Source organism: Heliangelus exortis, chromosome 14, assembly GCF_036169615.1.
Source record: "Heliangelus exortis chromosome 14, bHelExo1.hap1, whole genome shotgun sequence".
Lineage (NCBI taxonomy): Eukaryota > Metazoa > Chordata > Aves > Apodiformes > Trochilidae > Heliangelus > Heliangelus exortis.
This window is the reverse complement of record NC_092435.1, coordinates 3,911,833-3,929,101: the sequence shown is the minus strand read 5'-3', so window position 1 is coordinate 3,929,101 and position 17,269 is coordinate 3,911,833. Positions and strand designations below refer to the sequence as shown.

The window sequence follows — 17,269 nt, the reverse complement described above, 5'->3', positions numbered from 1 at the left end:
ACACAAGTGCCTAAGGGCCAAGCGATGTTTTGTCACTCCAAGCACCTTCCATCCTGAGGGATCCCAAAGCACTTTGCAATATTCCATAATCATCTGGCTCGAGTTAATGATAGGAAATGGGGCAATGGGCAGTGGAAATCTCCTCTCCAGCTGGAACTCCACAAACGTAGAATTGGGGTATCCAGGACACAGGGGTCTGCAGCTCCACAGAGCTGCAGCAATCTTTGGCTAAGTTGTGGTACTGCAACCTAACATCACAAGACAGAGTGCATCCAGCATCTCACTGCTCCCTCAAGATCATTCTTGCTTCAGCTCTAGCTGAGAAGAGCTCACCTACAGCATCAGCAGCACCATTTCCTGCAGCACCCTGTATTTTCATTGAATGATTCCCATCCAGTCACTGACCTGGCCCAATACTGTTTAGCTTATGAGATCTGAGAAGGTCACAGCTCAGTGGTGGTGTGGGGCTGCAGGTGGAAATATCATGGCAAACCACACTGTCCCCTAACCCTGTAAATCAAGCTCTCCGCTGGTAACATGAGGATGTTAAATCCCTGATTATCCTTGCTAAGACTGTAAGCTACAGGCAGCACGCTGGCACCGGCTCCTCCCGTCTGCGCCCTGTGTGTCATAGAACCATAGATGTTAGAGATGGAGAAGCCCCATTAGGTCCCACTCCGTCCTTTCCCCCCCCAGGGGCCAGTGCAGGATTGTTCCCTAGCATCTCATCCAGTCCTGGGTAGGTAGCTTCCTCCCCTTTCTGTTCAGTCTTCCCTGTGTCTCTCAGACTTAGCTATTCAGGTCCCCTCCCTCCCTCCTACTCACTGTTAAGCAGGCTCTCTGGCCCCTTCTGCGTGTCCAGGTTGGGCTGGTTCTGTTGATTGTAAAATCGCAGCAGACACTGCTGGTTGCAGAAGTGTTTGATTTGCCCCCGCCAGTGGATGGTTTCCAGCAGCTTCCCCTGACGCTTGCAGGCATGGCACCGAGCTGCCTAAAGCCCGCATCAGCAGGAGAGAAACAACGAGTAACTAACCACACCCCCTCTGAGTGCAACACAACTCTCCAGTGAAAGGTGCACATAGCAAGGTGCTGTGAGCTTCCCCTCAGCACTGCCCTGCCAGTGCCAGCCAGGGACTCCAGCGGTGCAAACTTCTCAGAGCAGCACTAGCCGCAGATCCAGCACTGTGAGCTTCCTCAGTGCAGTGCTCTGACAGGATCAGCTGGGGACTCCAGCTACGTGAGCTTTCCCATAGCAGTGTCCCATCATTGCCAGGCAGGACTCCAGCAGTGCCAGGTTCTCCGCAGCAGTGCCAGCCAGACTCCAGCAGTGTGGACTTCCTCAGTGCAATGCCCACTTATCTGGGTGCCGTGCCCACCACAGCACTTAGCACAAGCTGCCAGTGCTAATACTGACCTTGAAGTACCAGAGCAAGTATTTGCTTTTGCAGTCTTCACTACAGAAGTCCCAGGTGCTGCCCTCCAGCTGCTCGGTGACCGCCCGCTGGCAGGTCTGAGAACAGTAGGTGCAGGTGATGCAGCACAGGCCCAGGTTCTTGGTGAAATCCTGTTTGTAAAGAAGCACACACCCTGCGGAGAAACAATAGGAGTGAAACCTTCCCAGGATGAACTGGGAGCCTCCCTGACCCAAACATGACCAGAATCCAGGTCTGCGGAGACAACAGAGCATACGCAACATACTGTAGGGAACAATCCAGCACTGGCCCCTGGGGCTGGGATAAGATGGGACCTCATGGGGACTTGCCATCTCTCACCTCTATGCTTCTAGGAAGAGTCTGACTCCAACCTCCTGTGTGCAGGAACCCAGCAGGCAGGGCAAGGCCAGGTCAGGCCAGCCCAGACGCAAGAGCGTAGAAGTGCATGATGACAGGAGGAGCGGAGCTGCCACCTGCTGTCTCCCCAGCCCCCAGAGAGAGAAAAGCTGTGAGAAAGCCCTCCCCAAGGACACAATGAACGGTAAAGATATTGCCCTAGGGCCTGGCTGGACAGCAAGCCATCCCCAAGACAGTTCTCCCTTAACTGCATGGTAAGGCTCTACTCGCCCCAGGGCCTGGCTAAGAGTCTCCCCTCTGTTCCTCTGCATGCTCTCTTCTCCTCCCATAGCATGGGCTGGCATGGGGGCTCTGCCTCTCCCCTGCCTTCCCCAAGTACCTTCGCTGCAGAAGTTCTTCTCCACTCCAGAGAAGCGGATCTTCTCATGCAGCAGCTTCTCCTGCTTGCAGTGCTCACACTGAGACACCACCCCACGGAGTCGTTTGAAGTCCTCACAGCAGTCCTTGCAGCAAAACTGATACACCTTGTCCTGCCAAAGAGACCGCCACCGGGTCACCCAACTTAGCAGCAGTAGGTCCCCAAACTTCTCAGGGAAGCAAGAGCAAGACCACAGGTCTGAGCCAGGACCCCAGCTCTCTTGGTAAGGGGTATGGCAGAAGTGTTGTCTTCCTGCCTTTCTGACATCCTGCTAAACATCAGGAGCACAGCACTCAGTGCACAGTCTCCACACAGGTCTCTGCAGCTGAGACATTCACATCACTGGCACCGAAGGAGCACTGCTTTGAGCGGGGAGAGGAAGGAGCCCTGTGATCCTCCCTAAGGTTGGCCTCTGTATCAACATCCTCATGGGGAAAGTCCTCACCTGCCAGTCTAGGATCTCCGGCTTCCCACTGAAAAGATTGTGGCAGTAATGACAGTTGAGGTGGATCCCACCTTCTGGGCTGGTACGCTGCAGGAGACAGAGACAGCTCATGGAGGGAGAGACACACAGAGGGCAGCAGGTGCTCAGTAGTTGGCAGAGCACCCCTTTGCACTGCCACCACCTCCTGCCTCCTCCACTGCTCACAGCAATCTGTCTGCCCCTGTTCAGACCTGTGCTTGCTGCCCTATCAGTCACTCACAGTCAATCCATCAGACCATTTCTCAAGATGCTGGAGAGCAGATTCTTGAGCAATTTCACTTTGGTTCCAGTGTACTGGTCCAGCTCTTCTCAGGAAGGCAAGGTGTCAAGCTGCCACCCCTCTAGATTTGAAAACATTAGTTGACAGGGGCTCCACTACCTCTTCTGCAAAATCTTGAAGCATGGGTTCCTGGTTTCTATTTTCAAGGTAATGAAACTTTAGAATTCAAGCAGTCATACTCATCCCACCTTCCTCTGCTAGATTAAACAGCCATCCAGCACTGGTGTTTTGTCCACAAGGATATATTTATTAATAAAGTAATCTTCCTGGTTTTGTTCTGATAACCTCAGCTAAGGTGCATTTCTTCAAATCAAAATACAACTTTTCTGTTTTTTTCCAGCACACATCCAATTTTTCTTCAACACTGACATCAGATGAATGCTCTTCCTTTTCAACACCTGTACAACATTCTAGATAGCTCTTTTGCACCCTAGTCCTCAAACTTTAACTCCCTGTTCCTCTACTTCTGTTTCCAATAACTTAATTAATCTTTTCTTCTGTAGCTGTAAACTGATACTCATACTAAATGGCTTAACTCCTGTATCCCAGGACATTTTAAAAATTCATACTTTCCCAGGACTGACTTACCCACATTACATGAGTAGGCTGATACAGGATCTTTCAATGAACTGTGTTTAAGAACATGTTAGGAGGAACCAGTTTTTCATGCAATTCAATTGTTTTGCTTTCTAAGGCTGCCCTGACCTCAGCTTGAGTTAACACTTCACCAGTTTTTGTTTCATTTGCAAAGTTTTAACATGTTTACTTTGCCTTTATTGACAGGTAACTGATGAAGATGTTGTACTCTCTGGGCTTAGTACTGATCCCTAAGAACCCATCTTGAAACACTCTTCAATGGCTTTCCTTTGACAAGTGTGTTGAGCTGTGCCAGAAAGACAGTTCCAAAATCAGACTCTTCATGGGTTTACTCATATGTTACAAGGCTGGTTTTACATGGCAGTAACTCAAGTTAGGTGAAATCCCTGATGACTGGGAAAGGGAAACTAAAAATTGCACTATTTTTTAAAACGGGTAGAAAAGAAGACCCTGGGAACTACTGACCTGCCAGGCTCACCTCTGTGTCTGGGAAGATCATGGAACCAGATCCTTCTAGAGGCTATGCTATGGCTCACAAAGGACAGGGAGATGATTTGAGACAGCCAGCATGGCTTCAAGGGCAAATGTTGCCTACTAATATTTTAAGTGGCCTTCTCTGATGGACTGACTACATCAGCAGACAAGAGAACAGCTATAGATGTCATCCATTGGGACTTCTGTAAAGCCTTTGACATGGTTCCCCCCCAACATCCTTCTCTCCAAATTGGAGAAATATGGATTTGATGCATGGACTGTTTAGTGCATGAGGAACTGGTTGGGCAGTCACATCCAGAGGGCAGTGGTCAATAGCTTGGCATCCAGATGGAGATTTGTGGGTACTACTGGATGAAAAGCTAGATGTGAGACAACAATGTGCACTTGCAGTCCAGAAGGCAAATCATATCCTGAGCTGCCCCAAAAGAATCATGGCCAGCAGGACAAGGGAGGTGATTCTGCCCCTCTACTCTGGGGATGAGACCCCACCTGGAGTACTGTGTCCAGCTCTGGAGTCCTCAACACAGGAAAGACATGGATTTGTTGAAATGGGTCCAGAGGAGTGCCACAAAAATGATCAAGAGAGATGGAACACCTCAACTATGAAGCAAGGATGAGAGAGCTGGGGTTGTTCTCAGCATACAGAAGAGAAGGCTCCAGGGAGACTTGTGGTATTTCACTATTCAAGGGTGTCTAAGAAAGATGGGGACAAACTGTTGTGACAGGACTCAAGCAATGGTTTTAGACTAAAAAAGGGTAGATTTAGACTAAAGAAGACATTTTTACAATGAGAAATACTGGAATAGTATTCCAGAGAGGTGGTAGATGACCCATCTTCAGAAACATTGAAGGTCAGGTTGGTCAGGGGTCTGAGCAACCTGATTTAGTTGAAGATGTCTCTGCTCACTGCAGGGAGGTTTAATTAGATGCCCTTTAAAGGTCCTTCCAATCCAAACATTGTATGATTCAAGTCTTCTGAAGTCTATAACTGTAAAAACTTTTCCACTACCCTACCAGTAACAGTAGTGGTCTCAGCAAAGGATTATATCAAGGATTTATGAAAGCAAAATGAAAACAAAAACAAACCCTGAAAAATCCTTAACACAATAACCACAAGAGAAAACAACCCTCAGAACCAAATACTGGCAACTGCCAGTAACTAACTTACTGCCTCTAGATTCTTTATGTTTTCTCAGTTGCCCAAGGCATGTTCTGGCCTCACAGATCTTCCTGGCTGTTGCTTTGTAGTTTGATAGCTGCACAAAACTAGTATTCGTTCAGTAGCCTTGAAAACCACAAACACTGAAAACCACCCCCCGCTGAAACTTAACATCAGAAGATTAAAACCCACCAGTCAAGCATTTGAGGATTATTGACCATGAGAAATCCAGGCCTGATTTTTAGACAACCTAGAAGACTTACGTTCCTTGGTGGCACCTGGCTCAGAGGGCAGCTCTGCCCCTTTTCACCACACCAGTGGGTGCCCGCTGTGCTTTACTTACGCTTTTGTTCATGCCCTCATTAAGGCAACCAAATCCCAAACCACTCATGCAGTACAGCTCTGCACTGCTGGACATAACCTGATAGATAAGAGTAAATTAGAGCCTGTTTTATCCCAACAGAAGAAGAGGGAGATAGGGCCAAGACTGAGGCAACCACAGTCACTGCAAGTTGTGCTCCAGCAGACACATTCTTACGAACCCTTCCTTGAGAAAGCTTGAGGAAGGTGAAGCCTCTGCTGCTAAGTGTCAAAGGAGACACGAGCTCTATGCCCAGCATGAAGGATATTTCAGTACCTGGAATTTTGTCCAGCAGCTGGGGCTGCAGAACTGGTAGACAACCCGGTCTGTCTTGTTGTAATAGCATGGTTCAGACAAACTCTTTCTGCAGAAGCCGCAGGGTCTAGGGGGACCTGATGAAACAGACAGGAATTGATGAAGGCAGCAGCAGATGTGGGACTGAATGGTATGCAAGCCACTCACTCATTCTCAGTCTGTCAGTGAATTATCAAAAAATAAGGGGCAAGAACATGAGGAAACTAGGAGCAATAGATTCTGCTAAGTCAGAAATGCTAAACACGGATGAAGAACAGAGTGGTCCAAAAAAGTGATGCTGGCACTACAGGAATTTGGACAAAACAGGCTGCAATATTGAACCAGAGACCTTACCCATTCCTGGACACTCTGGTACTTTGTGCAATGCCAGCACAGTATGGTAATACAACTGCTTCCTGCATTCTCAAGAAAAGCAATGCATGCTGCCCCTCAGTATTAAGAGGTCTACGTGCTCCCCCTCCAAATCTCCTTCCACTTTTCTCACTGGACTCTGCCCCAGGCAGGTAAAATGTTTCCTTTCCAGTCTCATCTACAAGCAATAAATAGTAGCAAGGAAATAGTTACAGTGGAGACTTCACTGATTCCCTGTACATAGGTGCTCTTACCAACCAAGCCTGACTGCTTCACTTTGTGGGAGGTAGTGCAGCAAATAGAGCAGAACAGGCCCATCTTGCCACTGCGATCCACGTTGGGCAGCATGTCAAAGTTCTTGCACAGCGTCTTGCACCACATGCATGGATAGACCCGAGTGTTCTTCTGCAAACAGAGCAGAACAGAGCTGCCAGGGAGACCACCACAGCTGGTGAGGTCTGATCCTCATATCCCATCCCACTACTGTATTCACCAGGACAGCTCTCCTGCATGGAACACCTATGCCTGAGAGAGGCTCATAGTCTGCAAGCTCCCCTCAGCATCTCACCTCCATATTTCTAGAGTACCTTGGCAGGAATAGAGCACTTAGCAACCCATCAAGACAGTTAAATGAAACCTCCTGAGGCCAGAGAGGAACATGTCCAGCCAAACTTTGGGGAGACATCCACAGACACCAGCCCATACTGACTGCATGTACCAGTGTCCTTGCAGAGTCCAGCTTATTAAGTGCCTGACACATGCTGGAGTCCAAGGTGGGCCCCCTGCAGAATAAATTGTTTGCTTGCTTCAATGTTTCTCCACAGCAATCTCTTAAATGTTTTGTTAGCAATAAAGCCCAAAAGGACGGAGGTGACTTGCTATTGCATGAAGTGCCCTGAACCACATTGTGCAAAGGAGCTTTGACCTCCCACCCCAGGCAGGTAACCCCACACACCTTCTTGTAATTGTTGAGACAGGCAGAGTTGCAGAAGCGTTTTTGCTGGCCTTCGTGGAAGAGGTACTCCAGGGGCAAGCCCTTGTTGTAGATGTAAAGTCCACAGTTGTCGCAGCAGTTGGTTTTCAGCCCCTTGGTGGCCCGGAACTTGGTGAAACAGGCGTCACTGCAGATGCGGTGAACGACGCTCCCATTGCTGACCTCATGCTGAATCTGCAGAGACATCATTGCTGTCACTTCCACAAACCACCATGTGTCTCCTTCTGACATGTGCACCATTACTACCATGGCCCTTGAGATAACAGCCTGTTACACTAAAACTTGGGCACGTGCTATACTGAAAGCTGGTGTGGAGTCAGACTAGCATCCCTCACCAAAAGTCAGGGAGAGTGAAGTTGCAGGAAGCGGTGAGCTTCAAGGCAGGGAGAAGCCAAAGCTTTATTTCTTCTGCTGGAATAAGGGCTGGTTCACAGTAGCAAGAACCCCGGAGTTAACCTGAGCAAGCTCAGGGGCAGAGGCCTCACACCATAGGAGAACCTGGCAAATACTCTGCAACGGTCCAAGGCAGGGCCAAGCGCTGTAGGTCACAAACACCTCATCCACAACAGGGGAAGGACAAGGGACTGTTTACCTCGCCAGGTCTGTGGCAGACACTGCAGCGGTTGGTGTCCGAGGCATCTGCAGACTGAGGCATTGGTCTGTGCTGCTGGGCCTCATAGAGGGAGAGGCAGACAGAGGTGCAGAACTCATGGAAAGAGCCGCCTGAGCCAATCTGGGCAACCACAGAGTCCTTGGTGTTCCAGATCTCTCTGGGGATCAGGAGGGAATGTGTTAGTACAGTCCTGCCATGAAGGGACAGGGTGGCACACTGCAATGCACAGGACTTTCTGGTGTCCCAAGGGTGGTAAGAACTGTCTCACAGCAGCTTCTGTCCTGGCCTAGATGTGTGGTGCCTGAAGCCAGAGCATGTGTGAGGTTGTTTTAAAAGGCTGTGATATGGGGCATTGAGCTAGGGGACAGGCAGGGAAAGGGGTGTAAGAAGCATGGGATATGCAGTGTATGAAGGAAGGCATCAGGCAGCAGCTGGCAATGAGCTGGAGACACGTGGGTGAATGGGAAGCATGAGGATTACACAGATGGGGACTGGCACGTAGGGTTGTGAAGGGGGTCATGAGAACAAGAGCATTGAAGAAAGGGGAGTGAACACACACTTTTTACAGAAGGTGCATATCTTCTTGCCAGGTGGTTTTTTTGAGAAGGTGGTGAGACAGGAGCTGGAGCAGAAAAGCTGGGGGAGCCCTTTACGCTGGTAGGCAGTTTGTCCCTTCTGCAGTGGGGCCCTGCAGTTGGCACAAGTCATCTTGGTGACTGAGCGGGCAGCTCGCTGAGCCATCTGGGTGCGTAAGGACATGCGAGTCGAGCGTCGGGTACGAAAGGGAACAAAATCCTCATCGTTGGGATCATCCACCATTGCATCAGAGTCTTCATCAGAGACTGGAACTGCAAAGTAGCAGAGAAAGATGCACCTAAATGCCTCATTAGGAACAGAGACAGAAACTTCTGCCATAAGACACAGGCCAGGGCTTTCTGGGGTCACATTTCTGGAGTTGCTCTACATGCTTTGTACCTGTCTTGGTGGAATGTTAAGGAACTCTTAAAAGATATTCTGTTGGAACTGGAAATGAGTCAGGAGTCATTAAGCAAATTGGGCTTAAGTACACTTCTTCTCTAGGAAGTCATGACTTGCCAAGGTTGAGCAGAAGCCCAGAGCGTGAACATTTAGAGCAGAAAACCCTCCAAAACCTGTTAGATCTTAAAGGGAACAAGCTGGATCACCAGCCTCCAGGAGAGGCGGGCAATGAAGGAACAACACACAAATACTAGGGAATAGCAGGGTGACATGTATTTCTGCAGGAAAATCCCCAAAATGCAACACCCTGCTGCCATAGAGACAAAGGAAGAAAGTTCCTGGATGAGGAGATGGAAGATGGATATTCTGAGAACAATCCCAGAGGCTCACCTATTATTTGGTGCTTGGCATCCACACACCACTGCAAATATATTATCATTCTCCCTTCAACCTTAGTGCCCTAAGAAAGAAAGGCAAGTACCCCAAGGATGAAGACTAACAGGGTGAAAGGACCTGTTTCCTAAGAATAAAGTCTGCACAGAAGCCCCAGAGTTCCCACCATACTCCATGAATCACCTGCCCCCAATGGGCCTGGCTGGCCTCTGTTCTCTGGCTGAAAACAGACATTACCCATCCCTAGTTACTTACTGCTATCAGAGGAGTTCACAGTTTCAGGTCTGACAGATTCTGATCTTCTGGCTCGTTCACTTCTTTTCTGTTCCTAGAAGACATTCAGAAAAATATTTAGGCAAACCATCTGATACAACAGCCATGGATAAATATATCACATCATGGTGGAGTTACAATTTCTGGGATTTGCTTTCCCCATAACTAGGCTGAAAATGGATATGACCAGAGTTGGCAAGATGGGGGAGAGAAGGAAGTAGGCCTATGAGAATGACCTTACAGCTAGGGGCAGAAAATCCATATTACAGCACAGTGGCAGTGCACAGAATTGTCACAGAATTGTCACAGTTAGAAAAGACCTCTAAGATCACAGTGTCCAACCTTCAACCCAGAAAAAAACCCACCAAGACCATCAAAGCATGTCCTGCAGTGCCACATTTACACAATTCTTAAAATACTTCCAGGGATGGTCACTCCACCACCTCCCTTGGCAGCCCGTTCCAGTGCCTGACTAGTCTTTCAGTGAAGAAATTATTCCTAGTGTCTAGTCCTATCATTATTTACTTGAGAGAAGAGGCCAACATCCACCTACAACCTTCTTTCAGGTAGTTGTAGGGAACAATAGGGTCTCCCCTCAGCCTCCCCTTCTCCAAACTAAACAATCCCAATTCCCTCAGCCTCTTCTTCATAGGACTCCTTCTCTAGAACCTTCGCCACCTTGTTTGCTCTTCTTGGGTCATACTCCAGCAACTCAATGTCTGTGTTGTAGCTAGGGGCACAGAACTGAACACAGTACTCAAGGTGTAGCCTCACCAGTGCTGGGTACAAGGGTACAAGGATTACTTGATCACAGGAGACATGCACACTCCTTCCCAGAGGGGACACAAGACAGCCAGTGTCCCTCAGATAGTATGGCAACAGCCAGCTATCCTTTATGCTCCTGTAGCATATATACTTGACTGCATTCTCCTCACCTTCTCAGTTGGCAGCTCACTTGCCTTCCCAGACTGGCCTTCTCCTGGAACAGAAGCACAGATGAAGCTTGCATCTAACATCTTGCTTTTCTCCAACAGAAGAGGACAGGTGTTCTTCAAATGCAGCCACCCTTTGGGTCAGTCTGCACATGAAGCCTTAGACAATCCTGGTTAACAAGCACAGTTCTGGTGGTGATCAGACACAGGAAAGCTCTTAAACCCATCGCCTGTAGTTAGAGATCCAAACACACAGCTTGGGAGAAGTTGTGTATGGGGGAAGTCTTCCCTGCATGGGGAAGGCATGCTGGGCAGTGTACTCCAACTGCTTCTGACTGAGACTGAGCATCTCCTGAGGATGAACAGCCTGGGCAGAGGAACTTTGCCTATTGGAAACACCTTCTCCTGGTGACCCTCAGTTTCAGCAAAGATTTCAATGATGAAGAGTGTGAACTAAGCTGATGAGCAGCCACAGCTTTATCATGGAAGGTCCTAGCTGACATGCATTGAAAATCAAAATTAAAGCTATAAAAGCCAGAGCTAGCACTTGTGTGCACTAAGGAAGTAGCTTCCAGCACATTATGACCTCCTGAGCAAAAGGAAGCCAAGTTCTGCAGAGATAGCAACCTACCTGATGGTGGTGAGGCTTCCTGTGCTTTCAGTACACTACTTTCCTTAAGCAAGTTGTTCCCACTATCACTCCCTTCCTCTGCCTGGTTCTCCTCTGTGGGCTCAAGGGGCAAAGCTGCAGTACTGTTTTCCAGGCTCAGTTTCACCTCTGCTTCCCCTGCTAGTCCTTCCCTCTGCATGGGTGAGCTCCTTCTTGGTGCCTTCAACCTCATCTTTTTTGTCTGTTTAAGACTGAGTTGGGGTGGGGCAACTGGTGGACTTGAGGATTGTGCTGTGATGTCTTCTGTGGCTGGGGGACTGCTGAGGTCCCCTGAGTCAGAAGTGGGCTGTCGGGGTGATCCAGGGGCACTGTCATTGGAGAGAATAGCCGAAGCACCAACTTCCTTTAGGTCCCCAGAACAATTTTTTGATGCATCTTCCCCTTCCTTCCATGTTTCTGGAACAAGGGCTTCTCTAGAGAGGGCAGAGGAGTCCACTGTTTCATCCTCCATATCCTGGGAAGGATGTGTCTTACACAGCCCATCCGGACCCTCTGATTTATCTAGCTCCAAGCCAGCAGTTTTTTCCAAGTCATCTAAGACCTCAGATTTTTCCACCATATCCAAGACACTAGGTTTATCTAGAACAATGTTATTTGATTTGTTTACTTCAGATAGGCTGTCTGCTTTCACTAAAAGGTCCAAGTCCCCATCTGCAGTCATCTGCTTGGATTGATCCCAATTAGGGGGTTGAAGAACTGAGGCTTTCTGGGTAGAAGCTGTCTGAGAGCCCAGGAGATCTTCTCCAAACTCCATATCAGCAGGGAGATCACCAATAAGTGGTTTGTCAGGCAAGGACAGGGGGTCCAGAGATCCCGAAAATTCACTGGAATCCATTTTGATGATGGCAACTGAAAATGAGAAAAAGACTTGCAAGTTATAAAAGTGCATTAATTGTCCTCTCTTCTGAACACTGCTGGAGTGAAACAAGGCCCAGTAATACTGCTAGCTCTAACCAGGATACCAGTGGGTCAATCACATCCACCTGTAAAGTTACAAAACCTATCTTCTCCAGTAGAGTAATTCGAATTCTAAATTTGGCAAGGTTTTAAGCCCTGAAGCAGGAGATTCAGTATTCCTGTCTACCGGGGCTTACTACAGGCATAACTCACCTATATCAATAAAGGAGGAAGCCTGAAATAAGTTCACTGGTGATGACTGATTAATTCTTTCTTTAAGATATGCTTCCCTCCAAAAAGATAACAGAGTTTCACTCACAAATGGTTTACTCAGAACTAACCAGAACATCTTTGGACAGAGAATGTACCCTGCTTCTAAAACTCATTTAAGCAGTTTAGGGAATCATACTTAACAGCTGAAATTCTAAGTCTTTGCCTCCTTATTTTGTCTAAAAACATAGCAACATTCTCTGTTTCATAGTAGAGGATAAACACTGTTCCCAAATCACAAACAGAAACTACAGAAGAAGTAATCTTCAAAGATGTTCAGCAAGTTTCACCAAATGATTCTGTTCACTTTCACTGGTTAGAGAGGAGACAAAGCTTCTAGAATAAGCCAATTCCAGATCAGTATGGGATGAAATATGTTTTAGGGTGGCTAACATTAAGAAGAACAAAGTGAAATAGAAAAAAACTGAAAGAAAGGCCCTAAGTACTTGAAACAGGGGAGAACTCTCCCAAGGTGATAAACACATTTTTTTCTGCTGCTCAGAATACAAACAATGACTCCTTCTCAAAGATGCCGCCAACCCAGACTTTGAGAAAGACAGCAGACCTTACAACTGTAAGCAGCAGAGAGGTCAAGCCACCTAGATGAATGAGGAAAGTTTATTTATAGGTATGCTTAACTAGCATACTCCTCCAACTTGCCTTCTGATACTTTGCACAGGCATGCAGTGAAACACAGAGGTGATACTGCTGCAGAATTTACCACTTTCAGCTGGCATAGTCTTTGTATTAAGAGAGCCTGGGAACAAAAGAAATCCACTTAAGATTTCCCTCCCAAAGTATAATACAAGAAACTATTAATCTATTAATAGTCACGCTACTCGTGCTCTACAAATAGAAAAAAAGCATCTGGTTTCAACAGCACATACCTTAATGTTGCTTTCAAGCACTGGGCACTCGAACATTACAATGCAAGACAAGACTCTTGACCAACTTAATGACATTGAGGAATAAAATGATCTTAAAAAGTATTCTGTAGACTAAGTCAACTCCAAACTATCAGCATGTGGTTGGGACAGATACACAGACCTTTCTGCAGACCCAAGAGTTCACAGTAAAACCATCATCTGTTCTGGTTAAAAGCACAGCATTTGTCCTGTGTGTTCAAGGTCCTATCTACCTTCATCAGCTCTGTGTGACCAGCAGAATAGCTCATAACTTCTGGTCAATCACCCAAAACTTGTTCTTAAGATGTGCAAAGCTAATGACTGCTGCAGTCAGTCAAACAAAGGGACCTCGTCCTACTCCTATTCATACCAAGAATGGTACCTGGAGAAAGAGTGTAAGAAGAATAACTAACAGGACGTTCCTCTTCAGCACATCCTCTGATCAAGTGGCACTCAGCTGGTGAAGAACTCCTTGGCTGAAGTTGCATTGAGACTGTCACTGCTAAGAGTCTGTACTGGATAAATCCTCTATGAATCTGCCTAATCCCCCTTTGAACCAATTTATACTTTGGGCCTGCAAAAATTCCAGAGGCACATTCTGCAGCTAGCTTTCAGTTTTTAGAAGTATTTTCCTTTTGTTTCATTTAAATCTGCTGCAGCAGAGCTCCATGACGAGGCAATACAGAACACATGAGTGCTGACTTCTGATGTATTTCTAGGAATCTGGAAAAGCTGATGGGAGCTAAGAGTTGAAGCTGGACCCAAGAAAGTAATGCTGACAAGCAGCTTGAATAGGAAGCAAGGAAAGTCCCTGTCCATCATTGCAATTCTTACTCAAATGAAGTCTTTCCAATGGCTTTCAAATGCCAGCTGATGAGGATGAAGAGGGCAACACTCTGAAAAGAAAAGAATGATGCTTTTTGGCCCTGTGGGCTCAAGTCAAACTCAACCTGAGGAAATCAGAGCTGCCCAGCTGCAGCAGAGTAAGAAACTATTTCTCCTGTTTGCCCTAGGCATTCAGATTCATCTGGGCTTCTGCTGAGCTTCACAGTGAGTTAAGCTGACAACTGAACATGCACTTGACCTCTGGTAAAGTCTCTTCTCCAACAGAAGAAAAATAGCTTATTGTTTTTGGCAGATGTTGAAATGATCCAACACAAGTCATCATCTTTTTTATTCCAGGACTATATAATGCAGAGCTCAGTCAGTGGACTGTGGTCACTTGTCTGCTTGAAATCTTTCTCTTTTCCAGCCACATACCTGACAGCAAGGAGAGTACACAGGAACATGACTTGGTCAAACAAAGAGGAAGCAATGTGCTGAGATCCTGCGTGTTACAGATGATACAACTGCTCTGCTGGACATTTGGAAAATCCTTACTTAGTACTCAGCACCATCCTCTTCAGAGTATTCAGTAACAGATATTCCTGGGAAGATCAAGTTCAAGGAGCAAAGAACCCTGCAATCACAGTCTGAAGTAGAGTGCTTCTCAGGTAACATGCAAGAGTTTTCATAGAAGTAATGGGATGGCAGAGGGTTCTCCATGAGTGTGCAGGACTGGCCTAGAACACAACACTGACCACCAAATCCATCATGTGTGACTACCAGTCCAACCCTGCTTTTTCAGTCAAACAGAGGGCACACAGATCTCCTCTCTAACCTGGAAGCTCAGAGTGAGACATCTCTACCAGGACACTCAAGTACAGCAAGTGACCATCTCGGACTTTAGTTTATTAGAGACATCAGTGTCTGTAACTGATTCCATCTAATTCCTACCTACAAGTTCCGTAAGATCTAAGCAGAGCTCTGAAGAAAGTTCCAATTTTTGGTACCTAATTAGAATAAGCAGTAACACTCAAACTAGTATTTCTCAACAAAAATAACAGTGGCTGATATACAGCTCTATCAAAAAAATATTAAGAAAATATACATTAAACACCATGGTTTCAATCAACAGATCTTCATTAACAATACTATCCCTTGAGTAAGAGATATGGAAAAAGTATTGGTGTGACTTATCTAAGTTTATCTATGCCACTGATGGCTTTCCAGATTCAAGTACTGCAAACATTTATTACATATTGGTTAACTAATATTAAAGCATAACCCTAACACATTAAGGACTGGGTTTTAGTACAATCAAAATTCTCCACAGAGGAACATAAATTATTTTTATAGATAAATGTTCTTGGAGAAGCAGCTCTTTGAGCTCCCATCTATAGCACAAAGCCCATTGGTGACATTCAGTACAGTGCTGCTTGGACACAGATCCACATTAGACCATTACTGTCTCATTCTTGGATGGTGCCTGAACTTCATGACATTCTGGAAGAGCTTTTTTTTAAGCTTTTTTTTAAGATTTTTTTTAAATTAAAAAAATAAGAATCTGACATAGTAATGCAAGAATCCCACTACTTTAAGAATCAACAAGGGTTTAGAAAACACCTTCCAGTGACATAACTATTTTGTTCATTGAAAATAAATGGGAAGACATGACCCATCTGAAAAAAAAAACCAACCAAACCAAACCGCAAGGTAAGAAAATCTACAGCAGAGGGCTCTTCAGTTACAGAAAAATGCTCAAGAGGACTCAAACTTTGGCTTTGGCTGAAAGTCAAAGTTGGACAAACTCAGAAACAGCTATTTCCAGATCAGCATTATAGATTATTAGATAAACAACTTACCCAGGGATATTTAGATCCTCTGTGATTTGGGAGATTTTACAACAGCATTCAGTGACTCTCTCCAAGTCAGTTATAGCTACTGCATATGTCACTGGTCAAGTTCTTCAGCTTGTGCTTTGCAGACAGGATTTGGTGAATAGTTGTCTCATCTCCTCTCCAAATGTATTACTGATTCTGTCAATTAGAGTGCAAACAGAAGTATCTATCACCATACACCCTTCAGACCAGTGTCCATGTGTGAGTGGAATGGTCTGCACAACAGGAACTGGTAGGTGAGGAAGAGCCTTCCCAGAACATCACCAGCAGTCTCAAGACTCCAGCAATGCTCTTCTAACAGTCCCAAAGCCACCAGGAACAAAGACCCTCCATTGATTTTTCTACAGCAGGAATACCAGCTCAGGGTGCAGGCCTGAAACAGTACATAGCAGTCACCTAGAATCAAGAAAACCTGAACCTTCCAATACTGAGCAGACAGCGATGCAAAACACATCATGAGTTTCCTGTTAATTCCTCAAATGGAGGAAAGACCAAATTAGATTTTGAGTTTGCATTCTAGAAAGTCCATTTCAGCTTCAAGGAACCATTCCTTGGTTCTCAGCACTATTTGCACCCAACACCTCTGTACTAGTAGTAAACTCTAAGACAAACAACAGGTATATCCATGCTTACCCATGCATCATCATCCCAGCACCTACTTAAATAGATCTTTTTGTAAGGCCAAGATCTGCCCAGACATTAGGTGTCAAGGCCTTGCAACAAAGAAACAAGCAACAAGTCTAGATATACCCTAACACAACTTGCTTTGTTTACATGTTTGGAGAGCAATTCACCTTCAGGAACCCAATGCCACTGGGAGATAAGTCAGAGAGAAAACTCCTCCTATTTGTACAGCTTTGTGCCTATAGCATGAATAAGCAACATTTCTTCAGTTGAAACTGCCCTAATATTATCACACTGATTAAAAGACAGAAATAGACAGTAGACTTGAAAGTGGTCAAAATAAATGGCTCCAAGTCTCACCTGTTGCCCAAATGCTGCAGAAAGGTGTCAAATCACCTAATGCAAAGTCCTGGATACCTCCCACAAGCAGCCAGCCTAGTGCTCAACTCCTTTCTCTTTACAATCCTAAGGGCTGAGACAGCAGAACAGGCTTACTGGTAGCTGCTGCAAGACAACACCAGAGCCCATGTCCAGCAGGACTGGTGAAGACAGTCTCATGCACTGCCCTTTCCTACCTGTGCTGCCAGCAAAGGAAGAAGCTAACACTTTTAACACTCTTATTAAGATTAAAACAGAATTCTAGCAAAATCCTGCTAGCACAGCCTTCCCTAGGCTAAGGAATTCATTGTCACAGCTGTAACCTATTGCATACTTCCCTTGGATTGCCTTCACCATAGCCATTCTGCTCTA

At 46.2% G+C, this 17,269-nt stretch overlaps 1 protein-coding gene across 4 annotated transcripts in view; it reads right to left on the bottom strand.

Moving 5' to 3' along the window:
* The window catches only part of ZMYM3 (zinc finger MYM-type containing 3), a 30,296-nt gene that overhangs the window by 10,412 nt on the left and 2,615 nt on the right, over positions 1-17,269 (bottom strand). For 2 of the 4 annotated variants that reach the window (XM_071757962.1, XM_071757963.1), the window contains exons 2-14: positions 15,860-16,033; positions 11,065-11,952; positions 10,437-10,480; positions 9,484-9,556; positions 8,417-8,705; positions 7,837-8,014; positions 7,206-7,418; positions 6,505-6,655; positions 5,861-5,976; positions 2,654-2,740; positions 2,170-2,320; positions 1,415-1,587; positions 826-991 (exon numbers count right to left, since the gene is read on the bottom strand). In XM_071757962.1, the coding sequence (XP_071614063.1) occupies positions 826-991; positions 1,415-1,587; positions 2,170-2,320; positions 2,654-2,740; positions 5,861-5,976; positions 6,505-6,655; positions 7,206-7,418; positions 7,837-8,014; positions 8,417-8,705; positions 9,484-9,556; positions 10,437-10,480; positions 11,065-11,938 (2,515 nt within the window). In that variant the 5' untranslated portion in view covers positions 11,939-11,952; positions 15,860-16,033. Of the gene's footprint in view, positions 1-825; positions 992-1,414; positions 1,588-2,169; positions 2,321-2,653; positions 2,741-5,860; positions 5,977-6,504; positions 6,656-7,205; positions 7,419-7,836; positions 8,015-8,416; positions 8,706-9,483; positions 9,557-10,436; positions 10,481-11,064; positions 11,953-15,859; positions 16,034-17,269 lie in introns of those variants that run through there. The other 2 variants (XM_071757964.1, XM_071757965.1) reach the window with 2 other exon arrangements.